The following is a 23,860-nucleotide window of genomic DNA, read 5'->3' as shown; positions in this document are numbered from 1 at the left end:
GGTGAAGTGGTCCCACCTCACATCCAACTGGACGCCATGGAACACCAGCTTAACGTACAGCCGATGTAGCTGAATATGGGCTATCCAGCCATCTTCTCAGATGGAGAATGAACAAACAAACAAACAAACCTGTTTGTGCTGTATTTTGATTTGTAATGCAGGAACAACATCTCATTAAATTCAGTATCATACGCAGGTCAAGCATTAAAGAATGAATGACTAATCATGCTGTGGTGAATTCGAAGGAAGGAAAATATGATGATAGTACATAGAAAATGAAATGAATGGATTAAAATTTGGTAAGGGGCAGGAATGCATTTGTATCAGATGTCAATATATTATATTCAATATTTCTCTCTTATCTTTCTCTCCCTGTCTTGCTGTGTGAGTGGGGGGGGGGGGGGAGGAGAGTTGCAGAAGGGGAACAATAACTTATACTGATTTCATTGAAGCCCTCATCATCGGGGGAAATCTACTTTGAGATAAGATTGATAGCCAGTGTTTGCCTCATTTTCAAGCATCCTGCCATCAAGATATATTCTTTTATATATTTCTCTCTTCCCTCCATCATCTTGATCGAAGACATCTGTAGCACAGGGTTGGGCGCATCAGGTTGCTTTTTTTTTTTTTAATGGTGGAACAGGCTCTTGAGAAGTGAAAATTGACAGAAGTAGGAAGTATGCAGTTATCCACTCAGGAAGGAAGCCATGACCCATAGAAGTTTTGTTTTTGATTTTTTTTTTTCCAGAGTGCAACCGAAACTTTGCGGCTCACTCGATGAGCAGTCATTAACGAGCTCAACATCTGGAATCCATTCTTTGTAGGGCCCAAACATACAAACATACTTTTCTTTTCTTCTTCTTCTTCTTCTTTTTTTTTTTGTGGGTTTGGGGGAGTATATACATTTTATTTTCAGATGTGAAATGGAACTGAAACTATTTAGGATGAATGTCCTGTTATTTGTCAGTGTTTCACGCGTACAACATGTACTGCAGATGTTTAGTATTATTGCTGGACTTTGTACTTTGCACAGACTTTTGTAATCGATGTGAAAACAAGAAGAGGGAAGTCTTTAAATTGTTAGTGTAAATGTTTTGCGTCACTGCAATCTCAAAAATAAAAATCGTAGCTCCCTGCGTGTCCATTTTTAAGAGCACTTTGGTAAAGCTCAGATTCAGCCTTGATAGTACGTGCCGACATCCATATATAATTACACACGGAACACAAACAATATGCCCGTCATATGACTAGTGTGTGTGTGTAGAGTGTTAAGTTCTATCTGGTGTTGCGCAATAGAACCGTGACTCATGAGTAGACTTGAGCTATTGTTGGTTTGCTGTATCTGTCGTTGTTATGCTGCGCGACCCGAAAAATGTGGATGCGGCAACATTTTGACCAAAGTGCAACCGCAATGTCAATGTGGGGGAAAAAGTACGCAGGAAGTATTTGGTATTTGTTTTGCTGGAAGTGATGACAGCATCGTGGAGTGTCGATTGTTTGACAGGGCTTTGGTAGGCATACAAGTGATGTCTCACGTATTTGAGGCATGTGAGGTTAATTTTTTACATAATAAGAGTCGCAATTTCTGTAAGTCACCTGAGGTAGCCTAATATAGGACAGCTCTGTCACCCTTCAAAACGAAAAGGATATGAAGTTTTAAAAAATAGTGATTTTCTCATTTTCGTGTCACTAAAGTTTTGAGACTCAAAAGCTTTCGAAATGCATTATAGTAATAGTGAAAATTTAATGAAAATAATAATGATAATGATAATAGTAATAGTAGTAATAATAATGATGATAATGATAATAATAATGATGATAATGACAATAATAATGATAATAATAATAATAATAATGATAATAATAATAATAATAATAATAATAATAATAATAATAATAATAATAATAATAATAATAATAATAATAATAATAATAATAATAATAAAAATAAGGTGCAACAAGTTTATTTGTTTTGCTTATATCCTGTTCATGAATAATTTTTGTTGTTTTTTTCATAGAAATTCATCCTTATGTAATTTCACAAGTTTGCCATATGTGTTAAGGACAATCTGTAGATCATCGCATACCAGTGGTTTAGTTGAAGGTCATGGTAATGGCATATTGAGTTTCAGCGTTACCTCACTGCACAGCCAATGTTTTCAGCATTTCACATCAGCACTTTCTGAGATTCAAATACTTAAATATCAGGTTGCATTTTCCTTCTCACTCTGCAATGATGGTTTAGTGTATCTTCTTTCACACGCTGTCTAATTATATCAATATGTTTGATGATATCTAGCACCTCATAGGAGGCTATGTAATAGTTTGATCGCAAAAAGGGATTAAATGCCATTTTTAAACATTCTAAGTAAGTCCACATCACATAGAGTAAAATGAAACCCCTCTGATGATACCTCACTTTTTGCATAACATGGAATATTCTTCAAGTTATGACTTATAGAATATCCCATATTGTCTTATTATTTTCTTTATTTTTTTCAAGAGGTTTAAAGGGAAAATGTAGTTTTTGTTGAGATTGTGGAACTGCTGGTTTCCAACTTTTTGTGAGAGAGATAATGAGAAACCTCATGAAATCTGAAAGAGCATGTAATTCTAAGAGGAATTCAAAGTTTATTTGATGAAAATTGGTTTTGAAATGGCTGAGATATCTAAAACAAAGCGATTATAATAAAAGGTTGGACCTACCTTTTACTAGGATCGCTATGTTTTACTTTGTTTTTGGATCTATCAGCCATTTTAAAACTGATTTTCACCAGATAAACTGTCAATTCCTTTTAGATTTTTTTGCTCTTTAGCATTGGGTGGTTTCTAATTGCAAAGTTAAAAGCTGAATCCTGACCCCAACCAATTCTATGCCATCCCTTTTATTGCAAAATTTAAAATTGACAAGAAGGGATTTCACTCCATTTGCAATCAAATTCTTACTTTCCCAAAAGGAATAATCATGCATGATGCAAATCGAACTCATATTTCACTGTGTTTCAAACCGGTTACAGACTGGACGCCCTCAGTAAATCCAGCGACGAGTCATGTGATGAAAGTGACATCGAGCTCATCCAGCATATAAACGTGGACTGTGCCCGCCTCACCAGACTTCTAAATGGTAAACAGAAAACCAAGAACATTGCATCAAGTATTTGTATATATTGGCTAGTGAGAGGCTATAAATCATAAAACTGATAGCATTTTGATTTTAATATGATTGGCTGTGTGTGCGACAGAAATACTAAATTTTTTAGTTGTGATGGTTATGCCAATTGCTAGTGAAAATGATATGGGTATTATTGACTCTAATGAGAATAGTGATGATGATAATAGTAATGATTATCATTTTAATGAAATGATTTCAATATCATTTTGATAATGCTGGTATTGTTGATTTTCTTGCTTTTTTTATTGGGGGGGGGGGTAAAGTGTTAATGCACTGTATGCAAGTGGAAAAGATAAATGCAGGTGAAAAGAATAAAAATTGCTGCATGTTTGAGGAGCTCTTGACTTCCTGTTGAAGAGGTTTGTCTTGGAAGATGTCGTAAAACTTCTCATTGCATCAGCAGTATTGTAATATTGTGTATCTCTTACATTGTTTATGCCGTTCCACAATAAATGATGTTATTAGTTTGAATATGACATACTTGACTGTACATTTTCTGAAATAATCAGGTTTATCCTTTGATAATTAGCTTGTGGTATTTTACATATTTGCTGTCATTATTCTGCACAGGAAGAGGATTTTGAATACACTTTGTAATTGTTTAGAACTGATTTTGTTCAACCCCCCCCCCCCCCTTGTTCTTGCAGAAATCATCAGCAAATTTCATTCCCTGAAGCGAAATGCCATGACTGCGCTGGCGCAGAGTCTTGAAAAGGTTTGTGAACACTGCAATATCTGGATCTTCCATAATACTGATGTCGCTCATGTTTTAGGGTGAAGCAAGTTCAGATCAGTATTTCTAGAAGAAATTGTATAAAAAGATCAAATAGAAATGGTAATATAAACAATAACCAAACTGCGTCAAGAACTAGTTTGCTTTCCGTACATTATGTCCAGACTGGACATAGCCAAATTTCTCACTGTCAAATCAGTTAATTTAATATTACAGTTATCAATTCATCTTTAGTCAATTCCATATTTTCGATTTAAATGAGTATTGCAGTTTAGGATTTATGAAAGCTGTGACAGTTTGTATCTTGAGTGGAGAAGAACTTCAAGATTTGTATTTGTACTGTAGATGCAGGTATTTTCTCATACATTTTTAGAATCCCAGTATGTATTATTGCTGTATTGTTTTTGTTTGTTACTATTATCATCCAGTTCATAGACATCAACATCTTAATCATTGCTGCATTTATTATTTGTGTCTTTTTTTAAAAAATAAATTTTCACATTTTTTTCCCAGGCAATCTGGAATTGGATGGACAACTACCCACAGGAGTTTATGCAGCTGCAGCAATACCAGCACAGGGACAGTGATGGTCAGTTTCCCGAATACAGTCACATCATGTCCATCTTGACAATTTCCACCTTGACCATGATGGTCCTGAAGACACTAAATTCCAGGGACCCTTATACGATGTAGTGATTATTTTTGGATTATTGCCACTATAATGGTCATTGGCATATACTGGGTATTTAGTACTATAACATCGATATTTTTCACGTGATTAATTTTTCGCACTGAGTGCCTCAAAAACATTTTGTGGATTCATGAGTTCGAACTGTGTAACTGTCAATCCATTCATAATGTGCCAAGAAAAGTGGGAAGATAGGCCTAAATTTCTGCATTTAAATCACATCTTCCCCAAGGTACACTGTATTCATTTCCTTACATCCTGGCTCAGTTCATAGATTTATTTCTGTTTACTAATAAGTATGAAATGGACTTTCAATAGAGTAATGTGTATTTACTGTAAGTTTGGAATATTTAGCTGTTACTTCACAACATCATGGATGAATAAAGTTCTCTGTAATTGCCCCAGTGAAACAAAAACAAAAAAATGATTTGCACAAAATTTCTACTTCTACACAACTACAATCCTTGAATGGTTTTATGATGTGTAGAACTGGAGCAGATATTTTGCATCATGAAATGTCCTAGACTGTGTCATTTCTGTGAAATAAACAAGAATGGCGAGATTGACATGTATTGAGCAATGTGAATGTACGCACTGTCTTCTTTTGTCTATCTTTTAAGGAATCAAAGTGCTTTTAACCTAGACAAAAAATTGAAAAATCAAAATTGTCATGTGTTGATATTTTGATATCAATTCATTATTCTGACTTATTTGAAGGTCACTTGCATGTTTGATGTCATAGGTCATTGAATTCTGTGTCCTTTCTCAACCCCCCCCCCCCCCACCCTCCTCTCCAGGAATCAACTCACGCCTAGGCCTGACCCCACACCACTGTGCTGAGTGCTGTGAGAAACTCTTTGACCTGGCTGAGAGCCAACAGGAATCGGCCAAACGAAAGAGTCCTATGCTGCTGCTACAGGTCATGCTACTGGTCTTGTGTCCAGTAAGTACAGTGACCCCTTGGGGTCAAACCATGTTAAATCTAAATCTCCACCTCCCTCTCCTACACACACACACACACACACACAGAGTTACACACATTCGCACACCTACAAACACACACACACATACAGTCTGATGTTACTGGTGATACTACTCATCTTAAACCCAGTAAGCACTGTAACCTCATTGTGTCAAACCATGTTACTTAATATATAAATCTCCACCACCCCCCCCCCCCCCCCCACGCACAGAGGCCATTGCTACAGGTTCCTGGTTTGATAAATACCGAAAAACAAGAAATTTTCACACATATGAAACTTTTGTGAATTAGTAAGGAGGAAACATTCGCGAAAGTGCAGTAAAATGCACACAGAAGTTTTAGTCTAAGCAATGCATCAAATGCCGGTAGTGATTAGTGACAGTTTCATGCTGCAAAAAAGGCTATTTAGTATTGGGTCCAATTTGTGAATGTTTCTTGTTTCATAGCACACCATTATTGGTTTGGCTGTTACTGCTAGGGCTCTACAGGTTTTAAGCTGAGCTAGCTTTGTGGCCATGTATGTAATAACAGAAGCCTTTAATATTGAGTAGAACTATTTTTTTTTTTTTAATTAGTAGGGCATCATGATTTCTATCTGTCCTCCACCCCCTAAGGGTCCCCTGGCCGAAATCCTGACCTCCAGCCACTGCAACCTCTCCCCGAAGCAGTCGCAGAAGAAGCAGCTGCTGGACTCGCTGCGTCGCTGGCTGGAGCTGCCCAGCGGCACCAACAAGCAGCAGACGGAGTGGGCGGTGGTGGCCTGCGTCAAGCTCTGCAAGGCCGCCTCCTACCTGCAGAAGACGGAGGGCAATGCCCTCTACGAGTGGGTGCTGGACATGCTCCGCGACCTCACGGTGAGTTCACACCCACTGATCTCGAATGGATGTTGTAACTGGATTGCTCATTGGCCCATTCACGCTGTACAAACGAGTGAAGCAGCCACGTTACCAGGCACACTCTGTGGGGACATGCATTATGCAGCAGAGACTGTCGCCAAGATGATGATGATGATGATGATGATGATGATGATGACAATGACGATGATGGTGATGATGACAACGACGATGATGAAGGTGGTGGTGGTGGTGATGATGATGATGATGGTGGTTATGATAATGATGGTGGTGATGACAATGATTTTGATGATGACGATGAAAATGATGATGATGAAACAGCATTTATTTAGCGCCATTTATCTGTAGAAATATTCAAAGGTGCCCTGCTCCCACAATGTGTCACATATCATTCACAAAGATCCTTTGGTTTGTTCAGATGACTAGGTTTAACTTCTTAGTCAAAATCACCCTGTTTCAGTTTTCTTTGCTTTAATATCCGGCGCTGTATCAGGATGACAGCACAGGTCACTTTTGAAGAGTTCTTCTTCCATGTACAATATGTGTAGTAACCATGACTAATAGGTACAATTGTCAAAGACACATTAGGCGCGGTCAGACTGGCAAAAGATCAGAAAGTTTTAGATCACGATCTTTAACCTGTTGAGAACGGGCTGATTTTGCTGCAACACGCATTTCCCATAGACCCCTGTCCAAGTATACTCGGGACTCGTCCTCAACGGGTTAAGATCTCAAAGTTTTGCCAGTGTGACTGCAAACTTCCTGTGAAATTTCTCACTCCAACTAGGAATATATCCCCCACCCCCGCCAAACTTCTTGATCTTTTGCCGGTGTGACCACTTGAAAACTAAAACTGTGCAATCTTTGTTATGTGACTGGTCCGCCACCTGTTTCTGGGCTGTGCCTCAGAAGCGCACAGCTATTGTAATGTACAGGTGTTATGTCACAATCACCAGCCATCAGACTGCGTATTCTTTCTTCTTCCTTGTGCAAACTTCTCGATCCAAAGATCAAGAAGTTGCCTGGACGACAAAAAATTGGAAAGACTTCACAATCTTAAAAACTTCTTGATCTTTTGCCAGTCTGAGACATACAAATGTACTTCATTGTTTTCCTCCCTATCAAAGTATCTGTTTTTTCTTCCAATGACACCCCAAACTATATCTCAACACCACATCCGTTTCCAATCTCCGCTGCTGCAGCAACACCTGTTCTGTCCGGCTCGCACCCAGCGCGCCCAAGTGGATGTCGAGCTCCTGATCGACTGCGCCGTGGCCTGCTACAGGCTCCGACCCTCCAACAGGGAACACTTCATGACGTGCATTCAGGTGCAGGTCCCCACTGTATTCCACCTGGTCCTGGTGCAGTCGCTGCATACCATAGTCACCAAGGTATGTATTCCATCCACCGAATTAAGACGTTCCTCAAGAAATAGATTTTATTATTCCTGCATTTGGATGTTTGCGAGTCTATTACATCACCACTTTTTTGGAGATTGCATCTTCTGTGCATCATTTTTCTTGTGAGATGATTTATCAAGGAGAATTAACAAATCACAGAAATTTTGCCTCTCGTATTAACAAATGTGCCATGTATGTATCATCTTTATTGTGGTAAATTGCAAAGTTTTTAGAGAAAAGGGACAATACTTATCCCCATTCTGCTGCTGTGGTGCTTGATTGTGAATTCATTGCTTGCAAAATTGTCTTTTGCTCATGCACTCTGAGGTGGATAAAGTATGTGACCTGTTGCTTTTGCTATTTTGTGAAATGTGTGCAAATTTTAAATTCTAGATATTTATTATAAGAGGTGCCATTTCCATAAACCTTCACTGTTGTGTATTCTCAAAGTTTACTTTGGCAAAGTTTGCTTAAACATGATGTTGATTTTCATAAAAATCATCGCTGTGGATTTTCACAAAAATCATCGCTGTTGATTTTCACAAAAATCATCACTATAGATGTGTACCGTATAATTATTCTTTATCTTGTATGGTAATTGATTCTTTTGCCCTTTCCAGACCCACATGTCATGGTGGCCAACGATAGATCAACTCTACAACTTCTCAGAAAATCTCAGGAGGCTATTCGATACATATCGAAAGAATAACCCCAACCATGCCACAGCTGTCAGGTCAAGTCAGGTAGGCGAAACAAATTAGCATTCCGGGGATGTTGGAATTTCGGTCATACCAGGCAAAAATATTCTCCTGAAATGAATTTGCAACGTATGGACAATACTGTATTCCATCCCCTACTGTAAAAGTGGAAATTTTTGTACATTTTGCGCAACCAGAAACTAGCACGAAAATTACAGCACGCAAATATTTTTGCTTGCCATGTGTTCCAGTAGTGCAAGTCTTTATTACGCGGAATTAAAAACATGCGAAACGCATCGTTACCAGCCAAGCGCAAAAAATTACTCATGCGAAATATCGACTTTTACAGTATCCATTTCTGTTGCCCAAGTTTATGACAGATGATCTATTACCATTACAAGACTACGCCTCCTTGTGTAAAGCCGCTATTAAAAGTTATTTGCTTTTTTGTTTAATAGGAATTACCATCTTAATTATGTTTCAGATTATGTAAAAATTATAATATTGATCTTCAGCAAGTTTTGAGAGTGAAATTATTTGGAAAAAAAACCTGTATGTCATATTTTAGATTCAGATTCTGATTCATCTTTATTGGTCAATGATAGGACATAGAAATTCTGTTTCCATCAGCATTTTCACAACAGTAGTGCAAAGACAAATTACATCACAATTACTAATACTTTATACGCCGAATATTTCGCAAGGTTTTTATTTTTGCGAATTTCGCGAGTCAGATGCTATTTGCGAAATTAAAGACACAGGAAAATATTGACTCTGATCCCGATGTGAATGTGACGTAGGCGTGTACACTTCTTGTAGGACTCCACGATCGCGAATTTAACCACTCGCGAAATCATCAGGAATTCCCGATTCACAAAAATTTAGACTCGTGAAATATATGGCGTATACAGTATTTCCATGACAGTGTTTGCATACAACGTATAAATCAACTAGAAATGTGGCTATGATGACCGGTATGCCCAGCTATACTGCATTATTTTGTAATTCCTGCAGTTGCCCCAGGTTAAATGCAGGTACCATGTAGAAAGATTACCGTCTTGCTTTGATACCTGTGCGTGGTGTGTCTCCCCCCAGCCGAGCCTGACCACACTCAAGTCCAAGATGCACGGCCGCAAGTCTCGGGACAAGTCCAGCGAGGATTTCCCCAGCGCCGTGCTGCTCTGGCTGGTCAAACTTGTCCATGCTGACCCAAAACTCATGCTGCACGTAAGTCAAGTTTTTTAGAGAGAAATGACGGATGTCACATTTGTTGTAGTGCTTGGCAGAGTGTTGCTTCACTTGTTATGTTGTTCCATGAGTCCAATATGTGAGAATTTTCTGTAGACACAATGATAGTACTATTGAACCTCTTTAACCCTTTGTGTGCTTGGAGAATAGTTTTATACATGTACACACTGTCTAAAGTTTCTGGCACAGAAAGGGATAATTTACATGTACTTTGCCAGAAACGCAATGGTGTTTGTTGTTGTTTTTCTATCTGTACCTATAAAAAGGGCCACTGGTCATACATTCTGACCATAGCATTGTTTTAATAGATACATGTAGTGTGATGTAAGTCTTCCCCTCAAAAAAGTGAGCCTGCTAATGAGGAAAACATACACGCAATCCAGGGGCTGAGGAACTGTGGGGGCTGGGGGAGGGGGATGGGGAAGAAGCATTGATCCTTTACCCAACCATGAGCAATACCCCGTCCCTTTCATTTCTTTCTTCCCCTCTCTTTCCTTCCTGTCATCATTTTTCCCTGTCTTTTTTCCTTCCTTTCCTTCTCTCTCTCTCTCTCTCGTTTTAAATGTCACATTCTCCTCTCCCTGCTCTCATCTGTCCACCAGAGCTCCGGCTCGGCTGGTCACGTCATCCAGAACAACACCTACCAGCTGATCACGGGGCTGGTCAACCTGATGTGTCAGTACTCCACCCTGCCGGACATCTCCGTGGAGGCCATGAAGGCCCTGCTGACCCTCCACCAGCCGGGCAACGTGCAGCTCTGGAACCCGGAAGCCCCCATCGCCACCTTCTGGGATATCAGGTGAGTTGTGTATACACCAGCAGTGGCCCCCATTAGCTACGCCACATTAAATGGGTGGGACTGATATTCAGGAGTGTGTGGAGCACGATACCACAATGAATGCGTGGGACTGATGTGCAGGAGTGTGTGGAACAGGACAGTACATTAAATGTGTGGGACTGATGTGTTAGAATGTGTGGAACACAACGCCACATTAAAAGTATCTGACTAATCATTGCAGGTCCACTCTGCAACATTTGAACAAAGTGATTCGAGGTTTTTACCTACTCTTTCAGGGGAAAGTTGAAGACAGAGGTGGTACATTTTATGATTTGCTGGCATTCTAATGGAGATCACTCATCATTCTTTTTTATTTGTTATTGATATCTTTTCCCTGTAGACTGCCCAGGTTATGGCAACATTAATTAGAAAGTTGAAAAATAACAAAGTACAAGTGTACATAATAGCAAGAACATGATCTCAGCCATCCAGCATATGAACAAATATACATGAATCCAGCAGCCAAAGCTAAATGGTCATCATTCTCCCACCCCAGCTCCCAGGTGCTGTTCTCCGTGGCCCAGAAGCTGCTCACCCAGCAGATCGTCAACACCACCGAGGTGCTCAAGTGGCTGAGCGAGGTCCTCTCACTCAGGAACCGCTTCCTCAACAAGTACAAGGACCACGCCACCGTCGATAGCAACATTCCGCGCACCCGGGAGGCGCAGAACAAGTTGGAGGTGGGTAGGGTCTGCCGCGATGCCACGCATCAAAATGGTTGATGACTGAAGACCGTTGCTAATTTACATTATCACCAGAATATGTCATGCAGGTCACAATGCTCTGTGCAGCTGCAAATTCATAACTGTACTGGTTTTTATATTATTTACCGTAGTTGAGCAAAAAACTTATCTCTGATTTCAGTCTGCAGATTACATATCTAATGTCACACAATGCCTCAAGGCTAGAGTGGCATCTTTGTCATGACCTTATTCAACCTGTCGGCTTAACCAAACAGCAACTTGAAAAGAAAACACACATTTTTCCCCCTTAAACTGTATCTTTTCCAGTGGTAAGTGTTCTTATGATTTGGACTGTAGGTTGTGCTAGTAAAGTGAGTTTGATTGTATACTTGTTGAAAGCTTTATAGATTGGGGAAAATTGAATAAATGTGAATAATAATGATAGACTAAGATTAGAATGACACACACCAAAAGAATTGATGTGTAGCAACTTATGAGAAAGCTATTCATAGGTACTGGCCATTAACATGCGTGACTGCTATCATCTTACTCTTTCTCCCAGTGCGTGTTCATCATGAACCTGTGGAGCTGTGACCAGGAGGCGACCACCACCGCCCTCTCCTGCCTGGGGCAGCTCTGCGAGGAGGCCGAGATCTGCTGCGGGGCAGACGACTACGCCCTGACGCAAGTGGTGCCGAACTACGGCGTCTACACCGAACTGGCCCGTCTGCCGCAGATTGGACCGCAAGGTAAATTTTGCCATATGAGTGTTCAGTGGTCATTCTCCAAGACAAATCTTATAATTAAAGTCAAACTTGACTGTAGTGGTCACCCTAGGGAGACAGAAAAAATGGCCATTATAGACAAGGTCTTTACCATGTTTCTTCTCTCAGGAGGGGGAGGGGGGCACTGAAGACAGATGCTGGCTAAGGCAGGTTTGACTGTATATGTTTGCCCTGAAGTGCAAACAGACTCATGGCAAAGAGCAGAGTGCATAACCAATTGAAGTGGTCACATCATCTCACATCCAACTGGACCCCTTGGAAGACCAGCTTGTGCAGCTGAATATGGGCTATCCAACCATCTTCTCTGATGGAAAAATGAAACAAACAAACAGACAAACTTTAATCAAAGACCGTTTCACTCTTACAAATCAATGAAATCCTTCTCCTCGGTGCCCACTTCCTCTGAGTCGCTGTATTTAATAGCAAACTGCCAAATCTGTGAAGCATGATTTACAGACAATTTCCCCAGTGCACAAACAACAGATCATTGTCCCACAAGTGTTAACAATCAAGTACCAGAGTGTTACCCATGTTGCAGAAGGAAAGTTATCACCATATTGCTTTTCCATCCCACTTTCCTCTTTTCATGCCTGTGTTTACCAAGTGGTGTCTAATGGTAATCACCAGGCAGGCATACAAAAAGTCAATCAATTTTAGAAAGAGAAATGTCTTTTAAGTCTACACAAGGAACAATCTACATTTTGATGGGCCATAAAAAAATATGTATTGGCCCAAAATACAAGGAAACATCACAATCCACTTTGAATCTTAGTTACTCAATCAGGCCACCAGAAAATAACTGTTTTAGAAATTTATTGGCCTGACATCAAGGTTTAGTAGCCCCGGGCTACTGAGCCACCGCTAATGTCGAGCCCTGGTTTACTGGTTGCACTCTCACTGCTCCTGATCAATAATCTTTCCTCCATACACTTTTCCACCCACAGAGAAAGTGGCCCTCCGCAAGAGGATATTTGCCTCGTTACGGAAGATAGAATATGTGACAGATGGGAACAGCCAGGTGAGATTGTACTGACTTTATATTGATGAGATATTTGATTTGTTTGTATCTGCAAATTACATAACGTAGAACTCATTTTATTCATTGTGAATTTCACAGAATGTATTTTGAGAGAATCATATTTCTTGTTTAGATAAGGGGATCACACTTTATTTAACCCTATTCTAACTAGGCTATTTGAGACCAAGTTTTTACTGGGGAGGGGGGGTCAATTTGACCTCCCCTTCAGATCTCGGCCACAGATCGCGCGATCGCCGCGAAATTTTGCCTGAAGATAGAGCTGGATGTCAACTACAAGATTACATGGTCATACATTAGAAAAATATTGCTTTTCTATTTTTAATAAATTAATTATGCAAACTTGTGCATGAAATCATATTTTCACCTATAACTCCATTAACAAGACTGAAGTATTGCTAAATTTTTGTGTCAGAATTCCTCAAGACATATCAAACAATTTTCATGTAAAAAGATAGCACAATCAAAATCAATTTCTTTTGTTTTTTATTGTTTTGTTAATTTCTTATGTATTTTATTGTTTTTTCGACCTTTTCTTTTCTATTGTTTTTTCGACCTTTTGTTTTCTATTGTTTTTTTTGCCAGAATTTGTTGTAGGCACTTTTTCAGGCTTATCTACACTAGAATTGATTTCAATGGTTAAAAGTTGAAATAAACTAATTTATATCAATTTAACCAAGAAACACAATTTGCATTCAATTTGCACACGATATCATGAATTTGAGCTGTTTTCGGGTTGACATGCATATGCATAACATTACGTAACTTCAGAACGGTGTACCCGGACGTCGCAAATTTGGTCTCAAAATATGCGGAAGACTTTAATGAAAAAATTCGTGAAACGACGCGGCAAAATCTTTGCGCGTTGCGGAATCGTGGCGCGAAACGTCGAGGGGGGGTCAATTTGACCCCCCCCCAGTTAGAATAGGGTTAAGCATGTTGCTTTTTTTATGAAACCCCCCCCCCCTTAACAGTGCTACAGAATATGTGATGTAAACACACTGTATATCATATCTTTGAAATCATTGAAATGAATTAAATGAAATATTTTGTGATACACTGCCTATCAACCTTCCCTCGAGCCATATCTATGCACTTCCAGATAATGTACATATAAGAGTGGTGTAACACAAATGTATCTTCTATAATCATCATTTCATATTGTACACCCAATATCAGCCACAGAAGCGCAGGTGTTGATTGACTGTAAACTGTGTCACTTCAAAAAGACTGAATCCACCTCAGTGACTATTTAGCCCCCAGTTAAAGTGTAGCAGAGAGTCACTTATTGAGTTGGAAGAGTTGCATAGTGTCTACAACAATTGACATTCACCCCCCCCCCCAAAACAACAATAACAACAGCAACAAAACTTTGCTCATTGCTTCAAGTTGAGGTTGCCAAAGTTACAACCTCATTGTAGGTCAAGTTTGGATGGATTACTGGATGCTGATTAAAAAGTTTGAACAAGTTAACTGAAGTGGCTGAGCACGTAAAGATATACAGTGTAAACCCTTTCGCACTGGAGAGCACGACAGCCAATGTCTTTATATTCAAATGAATGAATTCTTGCATCAGGTTGTTTTTTTGTATTGCAATTAATTGATGAATTGCCATTTATTGATGTATTGGTAAGGCAGTGTCTTGACCATTTTAACATCTTTGACTAGGCATGGGATGAGACCTACACGTTGTGGGATAACTCCACCAGCCGTCTGGGGCTATACAAGGGAAAAGGGGAGGATAGTGCCTCGCTGGACGGCAAGAGCAACATGAGGCGGAAGGCATCGCACAGCGTGCTGCAACCCAGGGAGCAGGACTTTGAGGTAAGCCACACGTCACCCCGCCCATGGGTGTGGCAAGGAGGGAGGGGAGTGGAGGATGGATTGCAGTATACGCCATGTATTCAGCAAGTTGAATTGTATGCAGTCATGACTTCCCGACAATTTCTCAAGTGGTTAAACTTTTTGAAGTATGGTATACATGTATGATTGAGAAATGTATGTTTGCTCATCATATTTATGTTGAGATCAGTGTGGATAGTTTCGCATGTTGTTTTTGCCGTGAGAATATGTTGAGTTTTTTTATTACCGTGAATCAGTGTTGCGTTTTGTTTTTGTTTTTGATCTGCAGAGGTTAGCAGCCCTGAGCATCATATCATTGACTCTGACACTGACATTTTAATCTTACCACAGACTTTAAAGATAATGAATTCTATTTGAGGTGATATGGATCACATTTCTTCACATATGTGTTTCCCTACAGGAGTGGAGGAATATGACAGGTTTCCTGTGTGCGTCAGGCGCCATGTGTCTCAAGTCAAGAAACCGACCAAGGTAATTATTTGAAAGCCTGTGTGGAGATTCTTGTGGATGTAACAGGCCTTGGGCATGAATGGCTGTTTTTGCCCAAAAATGCAAAACATTCATACACTTCTTTGCAGAGTATTGTCACCCTAGAAATCATGTTATGGATTTAAAAGATTTGAATTATCACACTGAAAAATCCCTCTCCCTTTAACAGCAATTCTTATATATGTAAATTCACATTTACGATATTCTTCAAAATAAAAAAACGTGGCTCTGCTTGTATTCATATGAGCCCACTTGACTTCCTGAATTAAGTCCCCTGATAAATTCCTGTGTGTTTCAATGTGCATGTATTTGTGAAGCCATTTTGCAAGCATCAATTGGAATGTGTGTGTGGACTCAGGGACAGTGAACTATTGTGAAATAGCATCGGTACCCGTACAGGTGAAGCAGATGAGATACCGGTAATTGTGTTTTTTTTTTCAGTTGAATAGATGGTTGAGATAGATAAGTTTAGTAGATATATTAGTCAAATACAGTAGATAGTTGAAAGTATACAGGTATACCTGGAACTGTGGACACGGCAAAGAAGTTACATTGTAGATGCATCATACAGAGGAATATGTGAGAGAAAGAAATGTTGACAGGAGAGGGGTAAGGCCAGGAAAGATAGTGGGACCCACACCAGATGGATAGACAGGGAACTGACCAAACTGACCAAACCAGACATGAGGGAAGAAAGCTTTTGATAATCAACTGCATTCAGAGGAGGCGGAGGCGATGGAGGGAGGGGTTTATCAATCTTTGAAACACTTTTTCTGTACTGCACCCGTGAACTTTCACCCCGTCCTGCTCAGGTTCGATTCCCCCTGCGAGGCGGGCCCCAGACATATCGGTGCTCCAATCCTCTCATCATCACCCGTCACGGAGGAACCAACCGACCAGCTCAAGAAGTAAGTGTCCCATCTCTTCTTCTCTCCTCATTTGGTCAGATTTTTTCCAACTGTGAAAGCAGAAATTTTTATTAATTAATCATTTTGAATTAATCCTTTGCATTTGAATGAATGAAGTGCTTGCATCAAGTTGTTTTTACTGCAAAATGACTTTTATGGCAAGTTCTCCAGACTTTCCCCAAATCTTGCCCATTGATTCAATTTCATATTGTTACAGCATGGGCCAATCAAACTTTCAAACTTCAAACATTACTTTAATTTATACTTACCAGGTTTGCATAAAATTGCTTTTTAGAATGTTATTTCTCCAGTGAATTTTGTAGATATTTTCCTGATAATTCAGCGGGGGAAAAAAATATTATTGTCAAGTCAGCGGGATTTGTGTCCAGTATATGTTGTCTCTTCAAGCCAGAATGAGAGCATTTCTACTACCAACCCATCTTCCCCCCCCCCCCCCCCACATACACACATAATTTGGAAGCACACACAATTGATTTGCACACTATGTGTTGTACCACAAGGCTCACAGCATAGGTAATAGCATTGATATGGGTTGTGAGGTGCCTAATCTTTGAATGCTGCAGTCTGCTTGTATTTATGCTGTCATCACATTGTACTTTGCCACTTCCCATGAAAATGTCTATTTATATCAAATGTATACACTTTATAGATACTTCTCCTCTACACAGGAAGAGACACTGGACTTTGAATGTTGATCAGAGAGATCAATGAATGAAATGCTTGGGGAACATGTAAAAATCAGTGACTGCTCCCAAACTATTCATATCAAAAGTCAATTTGATCTTTGCCAGTATGCCTGCTACAAACATATTATCTCCGTGTATATATTAAAGCAAAAAGATAATCGCCACTAAACGTTTGTATTTACATGGCTGATAACGCCATGGTTTGTTGACTCATTTTGTAGTCAATGCAGGGCCGATATTTTGTAGACCTAAAACAAGTGTGTCAACACCCAGATCAATAAAGCATGGTCAACTGAATGTCATCCTCGGCAGATAGGACAGATTCTTGCCTTGACATGTCCAGGAGTAAATTGATAAACACATGCAACAAGCTCCTTGATTTGTCACACTGCAATGGATTTGGTCATTCAGTGCTTAATCGCTGGAGATGTAGCCTCGGTGCTGTGTGGAGCCGGTGCTCAGCTATCCAGAACCCAAATCTGTATTATGCCTGTGTGAGAACTTAGGGAAGATTTGATGAGTTTCTGGAAGATTAAGAAGCGTTTCCGATATGTTTCTCCCCCCTGCAGCTTCATGGCCAGTCTCCTACGACTGCTAGTGTGCAATAATGAAAAGCATGGTGCTAAGGTAAGCCAGATAAAAACACACCTTCAGTTTGTACATGCTTGCCATTAGTGAATGAAATTTGTTAGCACTCAAACGAAAAGTTGAACCTTTATTTAGCAAGCAGTGATTGATATTGAGGCATTTTTTTTTTCTTACTACTGATTACAATTTCACATTGTTTTTATTCTGAGACTCAGTTCAGGGAAGTTGGATTGTAAGTTTCATGGTCAGAATGTAATGTGCATGAAACAAAATAATCACAAAAAAAAAAAATAACTGGTTTTGATTTACACTGTATGAAGGGGCTTTGAATATGCTAGATAATATTATAAAATGTTGTTAGTGTGGCAGAAATTATATGTATTTGTTCATAAATTTTACCTGCTGTTTTCCTGATGGGAAGATAGGTTGGAGTGAAGCATTGTATAAGAAGTTAACCCGTTGAGGACGGTTTGATTTTGCTACAACACGCATTTCCCATTGACACTTGCCCGAGTATACTTAGGACTCGTCCTCAATGGGTTAAGCTATGCATATACTTCTTACCAGTCTTGTAATAGTCATATTGACTGCTTGATGAGACAAATATTAGTGAAAATGTGGAAAAAGAAAGCATTACTCTATGAGGAAACACCAATGTGTGGTTTGGATGAAGTGTAGTTTACCAATACACCAGCAGTCACAAGACAGGTCTATGGTAGATGACACAAGAACTTTAAATCACAAATTTAGCAAAACTTCACAAGTTCTTGTAAGCACCATGTTTTTGTTGATTGTCAAGGGTAGAGACTCTGCAGCAGTGGCGTGTTCACACTCAAACTCTTGCAGGCAGGGGATGCGTGAAGGAAATAATATAAAGATTGAGCTATTGTAAGCGCCACATTTGTGTTGGGTGTTAAGTGTAATGGCGTGTTCACACTCAAACCTTCTTGTAGGCAAGGGACTGTGTGAAGGAGATGATTGGGGAGGAGTTGGACCCTGCCCTCTACCCACAACTCTTCCAGCAGATCAAGGAGTATGTCGACAAATTCTTTGACAGCAATGGGCAGGTAGGTCATTATCTCCTCACCCCCTTTACTCCCCACCCCCCTCCCCCCAAGCAAAATGAGAAGAAAGAGATGAAAATTATACAAACGGAACAAGACTAAACAAACAAATCTAGCCAAATTGTCAGTTTGTTTGTGTTTCAATTCTTGATAGCATTTGATTTATCGTTAATCTTCAGAGAATTTGTGTTGTGTTTTGATCTGTGACTAATACATTGTAAGCTGCCATGTTTTGCAAACAGATGTTTGAGCTGCTTTCAAGTGTTTTAAGCAGCTGCTATGTGGAAACCCAACCACAAGTAACCTTTTTTAGCGCTTGTTTACCAAAGAATTCTAAATCTGTAAATGATACAATATTTGGTACCGTCAGGTACCAAATGAAACTTGATCATTGTGTTGAATTTTTTTTTTTTTTTTCAGCACTGTGCCGTGGGTTACCATAAATGTGTAAAAATAATTTTTGAAAAGTCCTGAAAAGTCGTGCCCTGAATGATTAGTCTTTGAGTCGTGTGCAGGCAGGCATTCATGCACAGTTACAGTGCATACAGTTCAGGAACTACTAATGGGAACAAGTGATGATGACAATGGGGCAAGTTCTGAAATGATGTAATGATAAAGAAGGTATCTGTAAAAAAAAAAAAATAATCATAATAAATTCTTGAATAGTAACTCAGTGAAATTTGCATTATTGTGATTAGACATTAAGTTGACATGGAAGGAAAATCAGCATTGGGATCGTTATCGCCACTCTGATTTATGCCAGTGCTGATGATGAGAAAATAGTCGCCATGTATGGAAGCAGGAGCCCGTCAAAAACACGGATATACGTCGCGTAGTAATTCGAATTGCTACACGACGTTAATAATTACGTCGTGTCGTTGTTCGAATTACTACACGTCGTAATTCGAATTACTACGCGACGTAATTATTTATGTCGCGTAGTAATTCGAATTGCTACGCGACGTAATTCCAAATTACTGCTCAACGACTTAACGTCACGACATTAAATGAATTAGTGTCGTGTTGCAATTCCTAATGCTACACAACGTAAATAATTACGTCGCGTAGTAATTCCAATTACGACGCGACGCAAATAATTACGTTATGTTGTAAATAATTACAACGCGACGTAATTCCGAATTACTGCCCAACGACTAACGCAGCGAATTAAAGTAGCGACGTCAAATCAACCAATGAAATCATTCGTTATTTGCTCAGTGATGCATCACGGTGCAGGAGCCAAAGGGCTAGACACTCATTTCCTACAGCATGTTTGTCAGTATTTGGTGAGCGGATATGCTTTGAATACATATTTTCTGATACAGTGTAGGCCCTATGATTTAGGTTTTAAACATTTCATAGGATTGTATTGTCAACAAAATGCATATGGCTCGCTGTATAGCAGGGAGGTGGAAAGGAACTTCCACCTCCCTGCAGTATAGCCAGCTTCGGTTTTCACCAGCACGCAGTGAGCGGATTGCATGCGCTTCACTCCTGGGTTTTTCACCCGCTATTACGAACGATCCCATTGGTTGAATTAACGTCGCTACGTGAATTCGCTGCGTTAGTCATTGAGCAGTAATTCGGAATTACGTTGTGTTGTAATTATTTACAACACAACGTAATTATTTGCGTCGCGTCGTAATTGGAATTACTACGCGACGTAATTATTTATGTTGTGTAGCACTGGGAATTACAACACGACACTAATTCATTTTATGTCGTGACGTTAAGTCATTGAGCAGTAATTCGGAATTACGTCGCGTAGCAATTCGAATTACTACGCGACGTAAATAATTACGTCGCGTAGTAATTCGAATTACGACGCGACGTAATTATTTACGTCGCGTAGTAATTCGAATTGCTACGCGACGTATAGACCGATTCAATTTCGATGACCTATTCACCTACCGCCGCTAGCGGCGCTATAACGGTCGCCATAACTGGGGGCCAACGGGGGCTAGCTACCCAGCGAGTTGCAGTTGCAGCAGCAGCTGCTCAGCAGCTTAGCATACCCATCGCGCATAGTTAGCCGGGCGCGGCCGCTGCGCCGCGGCCGGCGACCACTGGCACCGCGCTAATATTGTGATTGTTTACTCACTGTGGAAAAGTCATTCAGCGGCTTTTAATGCCTTTCTTTTGGACAAATTGAGTGATTCAGACATATTGACCCAATTTGAAAGCTTCAAAGGAAGGATCAGGAAAATACATTGTGAAGTTGTTAGGTGCACAAATAACAGAAAAAAATGGAAATGGAAGCTGCACGGCAGTGTGTGAAATTCAGACACAGCTGACGCATGATAAATTAAGGCAAAATTAAAGACAAGTGAAATACAACGGTATAAAAATGCACAGATTTTGAAACAAACTATGTCTACTAGATTCTCTATTGAATTAGGTTATCACAGTATATTCGTGAAATATGTTGTTCATCTTAGAAGATAAGTTTAGATGAAAGAATTTGATAATTCACATATTTTTTTTTTTTTTTTTTTTAATCCATGGTGTTCTACTTGTTCAAGTTAGAATACACTTCCTGGCTATACTTTATTATCATGACAAACATTTTACAGCCTACACTACAGCTAAATAAATGTTTCAAGATGCGTTAAATTCTTACCGGTATATTGTTTTCACTTCTTCAATGTTCAGCACTGAATTGACCATATATATAGGCCTATTCAATTTTGGCCTGGAACTCTGAATTTGACTTTTGATAAGGTGATACTTATAAATATTAAACCATGGATGGTGGCAAACATCCGTTTCATAATCATACTAAGAAAGTATCATTTAAAAATCACTGTTGTAGATTATAATATTAGGCGTTAGCGTGATGTTATGCAAGGTTACTTAGACCTAAAACAGTAGAAGTTTTGGTTGTAGACATCAGGAGAAGTAACCCATGTTAGTCGTAACTAGGCATATACGGCCTAGAAACGCCTAGATCTATATTCCGTTTGGTTTACTTAGTTAGGCTTACCTGAAGTTATCGACAACCGAAAATGATATAGGATGTAGGGTTCTAGAAGTCAATAGGTCTAGATCTAGTCTGGACTCTTGCCTAGATTTCTAGACAAGATCTAACGTTAGACAGATTCTACCCTGCTGGCCCGACACTCCCGAGTAAAGGCAAAAGCCTGCCCTAAAAAGGTTAAGTTAACTGATAGCTTGCAATTTATTGCGCCATATCCAGCTCAAGATTCTTATTTATTATTTGTATTTAATTATATCAGTTAACTTGTCAACAGCCTAGGCTTATTAGCAAGATGTCTGCCTGCGCCTAGCAATAATTCTCCCTAGCGGTTTTTATTCTCTTACACAAATGTGAATATACGGGGCTTACACGCGAGTACCCAAGTCATCGCCAAAGAAATAGAGTCGACAAACATTCACGGATCGTAACGATATTTACCTTGAAATTCAAGTTTTGGCTACAGCCGTATGCCATCTGCCCATTCGTTCAGAGTCGGTGTAAGTTGTTTAATTTTATCTATTTTTAATTAGCTAGCGAAAAAAAAAATGTAGACTCTAATTGTCACAAAGCCAGATGCGTCGATCGCTGCCAGTGCCAGAGATAGCTAGCTGGCCGGCTGGCGCCGGGTGGTAAAAGCACTGGCTGCCGCTGGCACCCTTGCCACGCACGCAGGGCGCTTGCCAACCCGGCCTGTTTGGCCCCCAGTTATGGCGTCGCCTTAAGAGGGCGCACTTCCATGAACAGTCGCTTGAATCTGTCTATATCCATGTTTTTGACGGGCTACTGCTTCCATAGCCATGACAACATTGCACAGCTGTATGATAATAGACACAAGATGGCGCTACACAATGCCGTACCTCTGGGTTACGACAGTACCCCGGGGTATGGCGTGTGGAATCAAATGCAAAGTGGATGTACTTAAATACTGACAATGCCCTTTGTGTAGGTGGAGACCTCAGAGGCCAACACGCTCTTCATCAAGCACGTGATCCAGGTGCTCCGCCAGGTGCTGGAGAACGGCAGCGAGGACGAGGAGGTGGCTGAACACCTGGGCATCATCAGCATCGAGGGACTCATCCTCTCCGTCACCAGGTACGGCACGCCCTCTCTTGTCACACGTGATCTCATCAACCTTCAGAGATGCCAAGTGTGAACTATAAAATCAGAAATTTTCACATGCATGAAACTCTTGCTGATTTAGCAAGGAGCCCAGATTCACGAAAGTAAAATGCATGCACGAGCTTTTTTTCTCTACAATGCAACGAATGCTAGTATGTGGCAATTCGTGAAAGTTTCATGGGGCGAAAAAGGCTGCCGGCTCCTATTTGAAAAGTTTCATGCCAGAACGTCTCTAGTTTTACAGTCCTTTCTTGCAGTATTTTGTACTGCTTTTTGCCAAATAGGCTTTGTGTGAAATACTCTTGTTTTTCCATCAAAAATATGCCGTTTCAACCCTGAGAATACTGCAATTGTGGTTACAAAGTTGGCATCCCTGATAATCTTTTCTAATCATCTTTCTCTTTGATAATATTTGTTTCATAAGGGCACTGTGCCGTAGTGGGTAAGACTCTTGACTTTCAGTTAGATGTCCTGAGTTTGAATCCCGTCTATCAAGTGCCTACATTTTTTACATCCTTGGACAAAATGTTTTTACCCGCCATGACCCTCTCGACTCAGGTGTGACGAATGGGTACCTTGATATGTAGGTTATGTTTTTGCCGGCGCTGGTTTGCTTGTTTGTTTGTTTGTTTGTCTGTCTGTCTGTTTGCAAAGTAACTCAAAAAGTTGTGAATGAATTTGGTAATGGCATAAGGAATACATGATTAAATTTTGGTAATGATCCAGGATTTTTTAATGAATTTTTAAAGGATTTTTTATCTTTTGGCAACTAGGGTCAGTGAACTTTGGAGTTCAAGCTGCGCGTATTTGAGGTTTGCATACACGCACTAAAGCGCGTGCTCTGCTCAGGGCACCACGCAGCAGGAAGCTGATGAGGTAAACACAAGGCCGCTTTATCGTTGGGAAATTGGGCAGTTTTCAGCATGCATGTTTTGGTGAAAATGAGCTGCATGGCAGAGGTCTGCGTTCTTTGAGTGCTTTTCTAGTTTAGCTAATTGTTCATAAACTGTGTCTCTAGAATCAGTCCT

At 40.0% G+C, this 23,860-nt stretch overlaps 1 protein-coding gene across 1 annotated transcript in view; it reads left to right on the top strand.

Moving 5' to 3' along the window:
- Positions 1-23,860, top strand: part of LOC140227186 (neurofibromin-like) — a 122,301-nt gene that overhangs the window by 35,680 nt on the left and 62,761 nt on the right. The window contains 19 exon segments of the mRNA XM_072307615.1: positions 3,018-3,124; positions 3,820-3,887; positions 4,419-4,494; positions 5,391-5,536; positions 6,190-6,429; positions 7,632-7,820; positions 8,450-8,562; positions 9,140-9,146; positions 9,623-9,754; positions 10,378-10,574; positions 11,110-11,293; positions 11,859-12,045; positions 13,026-13,099; positions 14,786-14,941; positions 15,381-15,451; positions 16,282-16,377; positions 17,654-17,711; positions 18,626-18,739; positions 22,660-22,805. Of these exon segments, the coding sequence (XP_072163716.1) occupies positions 3,018-3,124; positions 3,820-3,887; positions 4,419-4,494; positions 5,391-5,536; positions 6,190-6,429; positions 7,632-7,820; positions 8,450-8,562; positions 9,140-9,146; positions 9,623-9,754; positions 10,378-10,574; positions 11,110-11,293; positions 11,859-12,045; positions 13,026-13,099; positions 14,786-14,941; positions 15,381-15,451; positions 16,282-16,377; positions 17,654-17,711; positions 18,626-18,739; positions 22,660-22,805 (2,361 nt within the window).

The sequence above is a fragment of the Diadema setosum genome, chromosome 4 (genome assembly GCF_964275005.1).
Source record: "Diadema setosum chromosome 4, eeDiaSeto1, whole genome shotgun sequence".
Lineage (NCBI taxonomy): Eukaryota > Metazoa > Echinodermata > Echinoidea > Diadematoida > Diadematidae > Diadema > Diadema setosum.
This window is presented reverse-complemented; position numbering and strand designations above follow the sequence as displayed.